The 12,500-nt window shown below is 46.3% G+C and overlaps 1 protein-coding gene across 5 annotated transcripts in view; it reads right to left on the bottom strand.

Moving 5' to 3' along the window:
• Positions 1-12,500, bottom strand: part of dscaml1 (Down syndrome cell adhesion molecule like 1) — a gene marked incomplete at its 3' end in the record, with an annotated part of 86,978 nt that overhangs the window by 24,331 nt on the left and 50,147 nt on the right. For all 5 annotated transcript variants that reach the window (XM_080007062.1, XM_080007061.1, XM_080007064.1 and 2 more), the window contains exons 8-16: positions 10,356-10,634; positions 9,354-9,473; positions 8,991-9,170; positions 5,833-6,038; positions 5,502-5,598; positions 5,150-5,278; positions 3,621-3,788; positions 3,425-3,495; positions 3,068-3,308 (exon numbers count right to left, since the gene is read on the bottom strand). In XM_080007062.1, the coding sequence (XP_079863188.1) occupies positions 3,068-3,308; positions 3,425-3,495; positions 3,621-3,788; positions 5,150-5,278; positions 5,502-5,598; positions 5,833-6,038; positions 8,991-9,170; positions 9,354-9,473; positions 10,356-10,634 (1,491 nt within the window). The remainder of the gene's footprint in view (positions 1-3,067; positions 3,309-3,424; positions 3,496-3,620; positions 3,789-5,149; positions 5,279-5,501; positions 5,599-5,832; positions 6,039-8,990; positions 9,171-9,353; positions 9,474-10,355; positions 10,635-12,500) is intronic.

Genomic DNA, 12,500 nt, shown 5'->3' with positions numbered 1-12,500 from the left:
CGCTGCTGCAATGACAAGCGGACGGCTTTACGCTCAGAACGCTCCGTGTGAATGATCAACACCACTTTGGAAATAAGAGAAGAAAAGAAGCATGTTCACTGAAGAGGTAAATTGAAATAGTCGCAATTTTAGTTTTCATTTTATTCCTTTCGGTGGCGCAATCACAGACATGTATACATAGACGACGCATTGAGCGCTTCGTCGGCGTCGCCGCCATTGGAGCGACAAGACTGGCATGCAAACAAACAAGTCAACGGGGGAGCTGCGGATTTTCCAGGATAAAAAGCACTACAATGTTTACATTTCTCAGCACATTCAATGAGTCGTTTTACTATTCAAGGGTTTATGAGATACGTGGAGTAGATTGCTCCACCGTTCGCCACTTCCGCTCATGGTTGTGCATTGGTTGAAACACTTCCTGTGACCCACTGCTGTAAATCCATAATTTTCCCAGGAGTTCGTAACCGGTGTCAGTCCGTATTGCATGGTGATATTGAGGCTTCTAGGGAACCAATCTTAACGCCGATGGTGTCATCATTCTACAGCCATTACACTATGCAATCAACATGTACTTCATAATGATAAGCAAAAAGGTTGTCTATTGGTCCTTGAATAGGTTCTGATGCCAGTCACTCAGTTTGACTCCCGATGGTCGAAAAATAAGGTTTAGGATAGAAGAGTTTTCCTTTAACGAAGAATGGAGAAAAACGATGCCCCGGTTTCTCACCTTGGAACGAACAAAATATCTGGTTTCTAATCAACTCGGAGCTGAAAGCTGCGGTCACATTCCAGAACCCAACGCCTACGCGTGCAATTGATTTTCAGAAAAACCAAGAATAAAAAAACAAATCTTTATTAAAAATAACTAATTTCCATGTCAAGGCGTAGGTGGGGAAAACAGGCCAGCGATGTGTCCCGGCTGATGTATAGCACCGTCTCCACTATCTGTTCCTTCTCTTTCGACACCGAGCACAAGTCACCCCCTGTCCCTGCGAGGCCAGGTGCCCCCGTCTATCGGTCACTTTCACCCCGCCCAGCGATGCGCCGTCGGCGGGTGAATAAACCTCCCTGTTTGGGGATTAACAGAAGCCGCCTGTGAGGGAAGGAGGGACAGGAAGAGAGGAAGAGGGCCGATCCAAAGAGACCAAGGGCAATGAAAGCGAGCGTTTGGGCCAACTGTGCCCGAGGATCTCTCTGCAGCTGGCGAAGGGAGAGGAGGTGGCTCGCAGGGAGGGAGGGAGGGAGGGAGGGAGGGAGAGAGAGAGAGAGAGAGAGAGAGATAGAGAAGATTGGAAAATTGACTGGGTTGTGTGAATAAACCTCAACCCCGTGAAGTGAGGACTAAATAAATTGACGGCAAAAACAGAATGTATTCTCGTACCGCCCCTGCCCACTCGCGCCTTTTAATAGGAGGCGAGTAAAAGCGACGGTGGAAGTGTAGAAAAGTAGGTGAGCAGACAGAGAGGAAGGATGAGTCAGGGGAGAGCGAGAGCCGGTTTAAATAATGTAGAAATAGACAGATGGTGGACGACACACACACACACACACACACAGAAAAGGGGGATGTAAAGAAAAAACATGAACGGTGCAGAGGTGCAGAGGTGTGAAAAATATATATATATTATATATACATATATATATATATATGTATACAGTATATACACCGAGTTTCGTGTAAGAAGAGGCGTAAAAACAAAAAAAGAGGAACGCAATCAAAGGCGGCGTGTGAGTCTGCGACGGGAAGGGAAATGAGGGGAGGGGAAGAGGGACAGGGGAGGAAGGGAGGAAGAGAGTTAAAAGCAAGGGGAGAAGGGCAGAGAGAAAAGATGAAAAGGGGAAGCAGGGAGACAATGCGCTCAGCTGTGGATAATTACAGCAGGAAGCAAGCAGCGAGAGAGAGAGAGAGAGAGAGAGAGAGAGGGAGAGAGGGAGAGAGAGAGACAAGCTAATTATAATTATTTTTAGTATGCTTGTTGTTATCACTATTATCATAATGGCCATCAATATCACTGTCGCCACGGTGACAGCCACTGGGAAGAACTGGAGGGCTGCGTCTGCTCTGGACCAATAGGGCTGAGCCAACTGTTTACTGGGTGGACAAGTGTGTGTGTTGCATGCGCGTGTGTGTGCGTGTGTATGCGTATCAGACAGACTGTGTGCTTGTGTCTATTCCTGTGTATGTGTGTGCGTGCGTGCGCGTGCGCGCAAGTTTTCACAGCTCGGTTGAAAAGCAAAACGCTGAAGGAACATAATACCGTGTAATGGAGAGAGAGAGCCTGAGATCAGGGGTCTCGCGGAGACGGATGGCCGTGGAATCACGAGGCGCTTTTTGGGAATAAAAAAACCCAAAAAAAACCCCAAAGAGCACCTGCTTGACCCCGTGCTCTCCTCCTCCGTTCTTTCGCTTTACAGACAAACTTTCCCTCCACCCCACAGTGGATTCATACCTCTTTCACATTTTTGAATCAACTCGGGCATTACACGAAGCCGTCAAAAAAGTCGGGTTTTGCGAGTTCACATCGCTTTTACATTTTGACGCGTCAAAGCCTCTTTCATTCTTCGTCGCGAAACTCACGAAGAAGTCAGAATACTTCTTGTTGAGAGAGAGTTCAAAAGGGAGAGCGCGCGGTGGCCGAGCAGGGAGTTCTGATTTTTTTTTCTTTTTAATAGAGAGTGGGACGGCTGAACTGAAGGAATGTACGATTATAACAGGGGGGTATAGCCGAGTCGAAATAGGCTATCGATGAGGTGATCTTTTATGGAAATTCAAGATGGCCGACGCAAACAACACCAAACTGTCACAAGACCCCCTCATTGACCCCCTAAAACCGCCGGATTCCTTTGGAGACCTCTCTATTGGTGGAGGGAGGTTAATTTTCCCTGAATTGGTTTTGTGAAGTGAGTTTTTAGTGTACCTGAACGTAATGTATAGAATTTCGCTATGAGGCAACATGCGCCTCAAAACATCCAAGGCCTCACGGACCCCGGCACGACGTCTGTATCACATAGCATTAAAAAACATAGCAATGTCGTGAAGAACAAACTTCAGATTTAGCATTTTACTGACCGTCTTCGAGCGTGGTGGCGTTGATCTCCGAGCTGGAGGGGCCGGTCCCCGCCCTGTTGAAGGCCTGGACCACCACCCCGTACTGGGCAAACTTCTTCAGGTTGTCCAGGGTGTACACCTCGCTGTCCCCGGTCGCCTTCATCTCCACAATGCTGTACTGGCCATTGCTGCCCGGCCCGTTCTCCCTGTAGCCGATCTGGTAGCCCCGGATCACTCCGTTCTGGAGCTCCTTCCGGGGAGCCTTCGGGAGGGATGGAAAAGCAGATGCAATTGAATGTGTGAACGTGCTGTGTATGAATCTTCCCCTCGGTTAAATCATTCCAAACGGGGCGGAGGAGAAACAGTTCAAAGCATTACCTTCCAGGTGACTCTGATGCTCTGAGAGGTCACAGGCTGCAGGATCACCTCCATGGGCGGACCATCTGGCTCTGCGGGGTAGGGGGAGGCGGGGGGGGGGGGGGGGGGGGGGTGAGAACGTCGGTCATTGCTGCAACCTCACATGAGCATTCACTCGTGTGTCCCGCGACGTCGAAATTGTAACGACCCAACTCACGAGCTTCCTCTGTGCTGATGGTGAGCTCCTTGCTGGCCTCGCTCTTGCCGATGGCGTTGTAGGAGTACATGCGAATGCTGTAGACGGAGGCCGGGTGCAGGTCTACTATGTTGGCCTGGTTGTTAGTTGGAGAAATGTTACGAGTGCTGTGCTTTAGCTCCCAGGTATCTGTAGGTATAGCGATAGGAGGAAAACATGAAATTCACATCGAATAATGGTGCGATGCATATTTGTTTTTTTTCTTATCACAGGTTACATTTCCTTATGATAGGGTCTAGTAGTAAATAATTTCTTTAGTAGACATTTAAGCTATCAATACAATCACATTATATACATAAATAATAATAGATATACCACATAATAGATCTAAACCTTGACCCCAATAAGTTGACTGGTTTAAGGTCAGGTGGGATTTTTTTCTTATTTTATGGACCCTCCCTTACACCAATATAATTCCTAGAAATCATTGCATATCAGAAAAAAAGACCAATACCAAAGAGGAAATACAATACATGTTCTGTACTAGGATTAGGGTCAGGCCATTGAGGCTTTTTGACATGATTGCACAGACGATAGTAGAAAAACAGCGTAATGACCATGATGGAGATGAGCTTATGTAAGGATATATAAAAGAGATGAAGATAATGGACAGCGGTGACGCTGCTTCCCTGATTCTTATCGATGTGTGCAAATGTAGGGGCCGTGCAATTACAGAGTTATCGACGCGGGGTTTGTTCTCTGCAATTAGGAGACGGGGGCCTTTTCTGGCCAGGGGCTCCGATGTTTGTCCACCAAGATTCCTTTTATCGATTTTCTCCAACTTTCTTTTTTAAAGGACCGCCAAACTTGTATAATCCTCTTTGCAATCATCCGTCTGTTATTATCGTTACAGACTGTATGCAAAACATCCACCATTTTATCTGTGCAGAATGATTTTGTGAACGCGACAGCGCTTCATTAAACAGCACATCTCTTGGCTTTGCCATGTTAGTTACATTATTTGCTATTTCAGTTCAAATGTGCCTCAAGCCCGCCATCAGACTATTTCACTTTATTAGAAGCTGAATAAATATGAGTAATGCAAAATATTCAAGTTTTGTAAGTGTAAGTGTTTTGTACTTATTTTATACTTATTTCTTGAACCCTTATACACTTTCATGCTTTTTCACTTGAATTAACTAACTTAGCATGTAAATATTTATATTTTGTTTAATTCTTCTTGTTCAATATTTTGTTAGTACTTAGCTCATATCGTGTTTCTTTTTTTCTTTTATGCACCAACCTCACCAAGTCACTCCCCTTGTATGTGCAAATATACTTGGCAAAATAACATAATTCGGATTCTGATACTGATTGAGAAATGTGGCAACAGCCACAGCAGTAGAAGAAGTGCCCCTCCCTGACCGTAGCTACAACTGGAAAAATTTGCCAGTCCTTTTTGCAAATGATTACACTTGTTTGTCATCTGTATTTCATTAAGTCATGAAGTCAGATTTGCTTCAAACGCAACCCGTTCTCCTCATACACACCCGTTTTGTTCTTGTACTCGATGTCGTAGGAGGTGATGATGCTGTTGCCATCGAACCTCTGTGTCCACCGCAGGTTCATGCTGCGATCTTTCACCTCCCTGACCTCCAGCTCGGGAGGGTCAGGGGGCTCTGGGGGGAAAAGACACAAGGAAAGAGAAGTCGGTCAAATAGAGAGCGCGATAAACGGCAAAAAGAGGCATAAGGAAAGCGAGGGGGAGAGAAACGGGGCGCGGCAAAAAGGAAAGAAAGGTGGTGTCTGCCACAGCCCGGCCATGCCTGATTTGCCACGAAGATGTGTGGGTCGGACGGATGGCTTGGCGTGTTTGGGCGGAGTTCGCGATGGATCGCTCACCTTGCACCGTGAGCTGGATGAGACCCCGTCCCTCGCCGTAGGAGTTGATGGCGTGACATGAGAAGAAAACCGAATCGCCTCGCTCCGCCGGTTTCAGCTACAGAGAGAGAGGGATTCAAAAAAGGGAGGAAAGAGAGGAATAGATAAAGGGATGAAGACACGGTAAGAAAAATACGTTCCAAGCCAAGACGGGAGAGGGGCGGGGGGGGTGTTTCAGTAACACCCGACTGTCGATCCATTCGGTCTCATTCAATTCAGGCAAGGGATTAAATATGCCGTTTTGTCATTGGGGGGGGGGAATCCATCACGCCGGAGCGAGGGAGTTCCTCACCTTGAGCGTGGACAACACCTCGTCCGTCTTCTCGTTGGGACTGGTGGTAATGGAGTAGCGGGGGTTACGGTCGGGGTCAATGACCGTGTCGCCCCGCTCCCAGCGGATGATGATGGGCCACTCTCCCCGGGCCGTGCAGTTGAGCTCCTTCACGTGACCCTTCTTCGCCATGGTGGTGTTGGGGTGACTGGTGATCATCGCCGGGACTGATGGGAGGAGAGATTTACGAGGAAGGGACAAAAAGGACAAAAGGAGGTGAGCAGATGTAGCGGCATGGAAGACGGTGAGCGGAATATGATGTGATGACGAATCTGTGTGTGTGTGTGTGTGTGTGTGTGTGTGTGTGTGCGTGTGTGTGCATATATGGTTTCAAGGGATAACAGACCTGAATACCCACTAGCTTTAATACGACATTGAAATCGCCAGGGCACATTTAGCGTCCTCATAATCTCCTACTTATCTCCTAATTTTGTTCTCAAATTGTAGTGTTGTCATGACATCACAAATAATCTCCTCATGTTGTGCTCATAGTTCAGCGTCCTCAAAATATCACAATTAATCTCGTAATTTTGTCCTCGTAATATAGCGCCCTCGTAACATCATAATTGATCTCCTGACTGTGTCATCATAATTTCGTGACATCATAATCTCAAAATGAATCTCCCTATTTTTATCCTAATCATTTAAGGTCTTCATTAAAAAAAAAAAGGCTTTAAGGGTGTTTGAAATGTTTAAATATAGATTTAAAGCAACTCCTGGTTTACTCTCATGATTCAAAAATGCTACAGGGCTGTTTAAGAGAAAACATTAAACAATAAAACTGATGTTGTTTTTAAAGGTTTTTCTGGAGGACTCTGTAAAGCACCTCTACCTGTCGGCCAGGTGATAAAGCTGAGAGGAAGGGGAATAAGAGGGAATAGGAACAGACGAACCAGACTAATAAAAAAACAAAAAAAAACAGTGATACAGGAGAATTGTGAAAGCTGGAGAAGGGGTGGAGGCCGCAGTTAAGAGGTGCAGTCTGGTGACGGAGTAATGAAGAGCCGTGGTCAATGAGGGAAAGTCAATAGACCACCTCTCTCATTCTCCAATAGTTAACAGTGTGGTCTGGCTTGAATGAGGAGGCAAGAAAGATACACTCCACCCTTCACACCCGTTTTCACTCGCACGCTCCATCCCATCAGCTGAAACGCACGTGGAAGTTTGCGCGCACACACGCACGCACGCAGGCACGCACACACACATGCACACACACTCACACACACACACAGACACGCACACACACACAGAGTGTATCGATCTGAAGAGGGTTCCACTGTTTTGTTCTCATCACTTATGCATCCCGCGCCCCCCCTTTTCCTCTTTTCCTCCTTCTTTCGACTGAGCGAAACGGACAGAATTGAGGGAGGCAGAGGAGAGGAACGGTTCAATCAATAATACTAACACCGGAGCGAGAGAGAGAGAGAGAGAGAGAGAGAGAGACAGAGAGCGAGAGAGGGAGAGAGAGAGAGAGAAAGAGAGAGAGAGAGAGAGAGAGAGATGGAGGAGAAACACAAAGCCGGGCAGCAGAGCACTGTGATAGGCCGAGTGTGTCGGCTGTCAAAATGTGTGTGTGTGTGTGTTTGTGTGTGTGTGTGTGTGTGTGTGTGTGTCTGTGTGTGTGTGTGTGTGTGAGTGTGTGTGTGTGTCTGTGTGTGTGTGCGCGTGTCTTTTTGGGTGGGGGAATGCAAGAGCACATAGTAAAATTAGAAGGAGGAAACGTCTCTGATTGGTACAGAGGTGTTGTTAAAGGTCACTAACTGGACAGACACCATGACTCACATAAAAAAAAAATAATAATAATTCTAGCTGGGTGTGTGTGGGTGTTCAGTTTTCACTAAAACAGCTGTTCCGTTCCTTACTTTTTACAACTTTTAGACAAATACTTTTGATTCCACCCATGTTAGGCCTCATAACATAATATCTTATTGTACTGCATTTGTTATGTTATACTACACAGGCTCGTAGCAGAGGGCTGTAGTTGATGAAGCGTCTATACTACTAAGTATGGAGTCAACTACTGAGGTGGAGGTGTGTATACTGTTCACTTCTATTTTAATTTGACGAACAGATATAATCTCATTTACCAGAGAGGATAAGATGCACATATCTTTTGACGACTGTGGAATAAACAATGAATGGCTGCAAGCATGAGATGCCACAGAGTCTCTAGTGCACAACTGTTGATGATACTAAGTAAAATACGTTTGTAAGTAAGTAAATACATTTTCTAAATAATTTAGCCGGTTCTAACTGCGGTGGTGGTTGTTACTTGGCAGAATATATATAAACTGTATAGGGTCTATACTAGTGAACACATTTACATAGGATGTTACTGAGGGCCGGGGCCGGGCAGAGGGATTGATTGCAGTTAATGATTAAGCTCAAAGTGTTTTTTGATAGTGTGTCGACAGATCCCAAGGGTCAAGAGATCAATGGCTTAGTTGTTTGCTTCTCACACACGCACACAGACACACAAACACACACACACACACACGCACACACACATACACACACACACACACACACACACACACACACACACACCACACACACACACACACACACACACACACACACACACACTGCAAGTTCTTTAATATATTTCTTCAATAGTCTATGGCCACCTCAGCCAATTTGTCAATTTTGGTGTTTGCCTGTAGTGCGTGTCTATGTGTGTGTGTGTGTGTGTGTGTGTGTGTGTGTGTGTGTGTGTGTGTGTGTGTGTGTGTGTGTGTGTGTGTGTGTTGTGTATTAGTGTGTGCAGTGCATGGGGAGTGTTGTGCGAGCTGGTCCATTGGTTTGACACAGTGAGTATATCAGAGACTGTGTGAAGACTGATAAATCTGAACGGCCGGAGCTTCCAAAATAGCCCCATCGCAGTCATCAGGAAAGAGACGAAAGACACACACATACACACACAGCCGTTGCTCATACTCACAAAAGACAGAATTAATGAGAAAAAAAATAGTTTTTTTTTTCAACCATGTCATCAGATTGTCACACCTTTTCAAGAGAACAGCAAGTCAGACGTGACACACAGTAAGAGCTTGGTTATATAACTTCAGCTTTAGTACTATACACCACAAATATTTCGGGAACGAAGGAAGCTCACTCACTCTTGACGGTCAGGACCATGCTCTTGCTGATGTCCGAGCCGACCCCATTGGAGGCCTGGCAAAGGTAGAAGCCCCGATCCTCCTCCAAAACGTGCCTGATCAGCAAGGAGCCGTTACCCATGATCTGGATGCGGCCGGTCAGAGGCACGGGGTGATACTGCTGGGGGTTTCCGATACCGGCTGCCCAAGGAGCGAGAAAGACCGGGAGCAAAGAGACACCATTAGCGGGACCAAGGGAGGGACTGAGTGACCAAACAGCGTGGAGCCATGAGGCGTGACGGTGGACAGACAGGTGGACGGACGCAGAGACCAGCAGAGGGTCACATAGATAGGAATGAAAGGTGGCTCATGTACCTAGTGTACCTTTGGCGTGCTTCCACATGACCTTGGGAGGAGGGTATCCGTCCACTGAACAGTTCAGGACCCCCGCCTTCCCGTAGATCCCATCCTGGTTGTTGGGCTGCACCACAAACCTGGGAGGCACTGGGGGATGAAGGGTGGATCGATGTTAGTGGTTTAACATACAGCGTCAATCCACTAAGACAAACTGGAGGTTTATTTTTACAGAGACCGTGACATTTATTACAACTACTACCAGTTACGGTTTTCTACCAGTCGACAGAGGTGGAAAGTAACTAGTTGCAACTATTCTCATTTCAGTCCTTGAGTGCATTTTGACGTTTTTCTGAGCGGAAATTAAATTGAGTTTCTTTTAAAAGAAAGTATTGAACTTCACTATTTTTGACAACAACTCATTGTAACATAAATCCATATAGACTCTTAATAAACTTATAATTATTAAGTTTATTGCATTACCAGAGCCAATGAACACAAAGCTTTTCTACCACGTGCACAAAATAAGAATTGAAATAGAATACACAGAGTGTGAAAAAAGTAACTTAATTAGTGACATACATAAGCAATTTTTACTAAACTAATTATATAGGTTTAGGCATCACAAATTCTGCTTGTACGCAAGTCAATTATCTTGGCAGTTTCAGCAGTTTTACTCAAGTAAGGATTTCCACACTGACAAAAACCCATTGGATTGTAGTCATTGGATGAAAAAAAAACAAAACTTAATTTTTATGTTTTTGAAACTTGAAATGTACACCTTGTTCTCAATTTTAATTGGATAAAATAAAAAAATACAAATTTCAGAAGTTTTTCTTAAGTTGACCCAATGACCTTTTATTTTCAGTGCAGTACTATTTCCACCTCGACCAGCTAATCATTGTGGTTGCATTTGACCTGACTGACTCCCATAAGGAGAAGCAATAACGCCAGTGTCCAGTATCCCGGTTCCAGCTCTTTCTCATTTTCTTTCCCCTCACTTCCTGACTGCAAGTCTGCCCTATTTCCTACCTGTGACCGTGAGCTGCCTCTCTGAGCTGACGGTGGCGGCATCGTTGCTGGCAATGCAGGTGTAGTTGCCGTTGTGCTTGAGCGACACCTTGGAGATCTGCAGGGAGCTCATGAACTCCTTGGTGTCGATGGTGATGCCCGACGACGGCACGATCTCCTGGCCGTCCTTGCGCCAGGTGATGCGTATGGGCATGTCCCCGGAGGACACCACGCAGGCGATGTACATCAACTTGCCGATGGAGGTGGGCGGGAAGTCGAATGGCTGGATCAGCGGGGGAACTGACGGAGAGAGCGAGTGGAGGAGAGGGCGGAGAGGTAAGACAGCGGAAACGTGGTACGCGGGAATTATATATATTCATATACTGTATATAATGGTATATAAGGGGGGAAAAATTGCAGTTGAGACAACTTGAAAAAAAACTAGATAAAAAGCGATCTGTTAAAGAGACGGAGCGGGCACAACAGGATGAAAAGGGAAATGAGTCACGTCAGGGTGAAATGAAGGATAAACAGAGGGAAGACAGAACGGGGCTTGAAGAGAAATGTGAATAAAGGACACAAAGATGAATGGAAACGGTAAGAGGGTTGTTTAAATGAGCGGGGTGAGGTGAGGTTGGAGATTTTGAGGGAAAGATGAGAACGCCGAACGTTGGAGGGGAAAGAGAGAATCAAATGGAAAGACACGGGGAATATGGGGGTGAGCAATTTGTGAGCGTTTGGGGGAGAGCGGGAAAGAGTGGAAAGAAAAAAAGAAAGGGTTTAAAACGTGCGGACGAAGTGATTTAGGAATTTGAAACGGTATGTTTGACTGTCTGCCGGACTAGCAATCAAAGGACTGGAACTTTTAATCCGTCGTCTCCGTCAGCCCCCGACTCCACAGGCTCCCAATCCAGGGCCCACCGACTTCCCGTCAGCCACCGTGCCGCCCCAACCCACCCCTGCGGCTCACCACACCCTGCCCCGCTCAAGCCAGCCCATAATAGCTGCTCTAATTAGAGCCCCATCCGTAGGGGGAAGAGCGGTGTTGCCATGGAGACCAGTGTAGGTGATGGCGGCGGTTTGGAGTAAAAGGAGGAGGCAGGAGAAGGGGCGGGTGAGGGGGTTACAGCTGAGACATCTGGGGGATTTAATCTGGGCCTCGTTAAAATTCATCTAATTAAATCAGAGACATGACGCACACCGCGCACAGAAGAAAGCCGGTACGGACACACACACACACACACACACACACACACACACACACGCAAAAGGAATGCACACAAATACATGCGCACACAAGTGAGCCGGTGCACGAGCCGCACACACCCTGCGTTACGTCAAACTGATGACAACAAAACAAAACAAACGCGGTAAGTTCCTAAAACAAACATGCCACGCCATAGGCACACAGAGCGGAGCAAACAGCATCCGAACGGACAGACAGGACATTATGCAGAGGACGCCGAGTCGCGCGGGGGGCCCGTCGCACGGATCACACGACACACGGCGTTACACAATGGCACTCGTGCCCGAATGTAATTGCTAAGTGGTTGAGAGGGAGCGCCCGGGCCACGCCGCCCTTTAATCAGGGCTTATTAGAGGCGATGCATACGGCCCGCACCCCACCCACCCCATAACCCCGCCACGCACGTATTTCCTTTGTCTTTCTTTGCCAGCCTGGCGTCCTGGAGTGGTCTCGCTCACTTACTGGCTGCGTTTACGATGTCTCTTTCAATGTTCATATTTTTTGTTCTCACATTTATAATTTTAAAAAATTCGGTAAATCACTTTCCACTAATAAATCATTACTTTGGCAATGTTATGTCGACCTTTGTTTTGCTTCAGCATTTGAGACCATTTATATTTTAAATATACTTTATTATATTATGCTGATAGTATACTTGCTATACTATTTATACCTTCCACACAAGTTAATTGTGTGGAGGGTTAATAACTATATCAACTTTTTGTAAGGTTACTCAGAGAAACAGTTTAAAAGGTACCTTGTTTGTCTCTTTTCAAGCTGACCTTTGACGATTGTATAAAGAAATAGACATGGCGTCTGTGGAGCCACCCGTTGGTTTTCCCGAAGAGACAATTTGAAGCCTTAATTTTGGGTTTACACTTCCGAAACGGAGTCGGAAGTTCATGCATTTGGACAGCGGG

The sequence above is a fragment of the Zeus faber genome (genome assembly GCF_960531495.2).
Source record: "Zeus faber genome assembly, chromosome: 9".
Classification (NCBI taxonomy): domain Eukaryota; kingdom Metazoa; phylum Chordata; class Actinopteri; order Zeiformes; family Zeidae; genus Zeus; species Zeus faber.
Note: the sequence above shows the minus strand (reverse complement) of the source record. Positions and strands in the feature narration are given on the sequence as shown.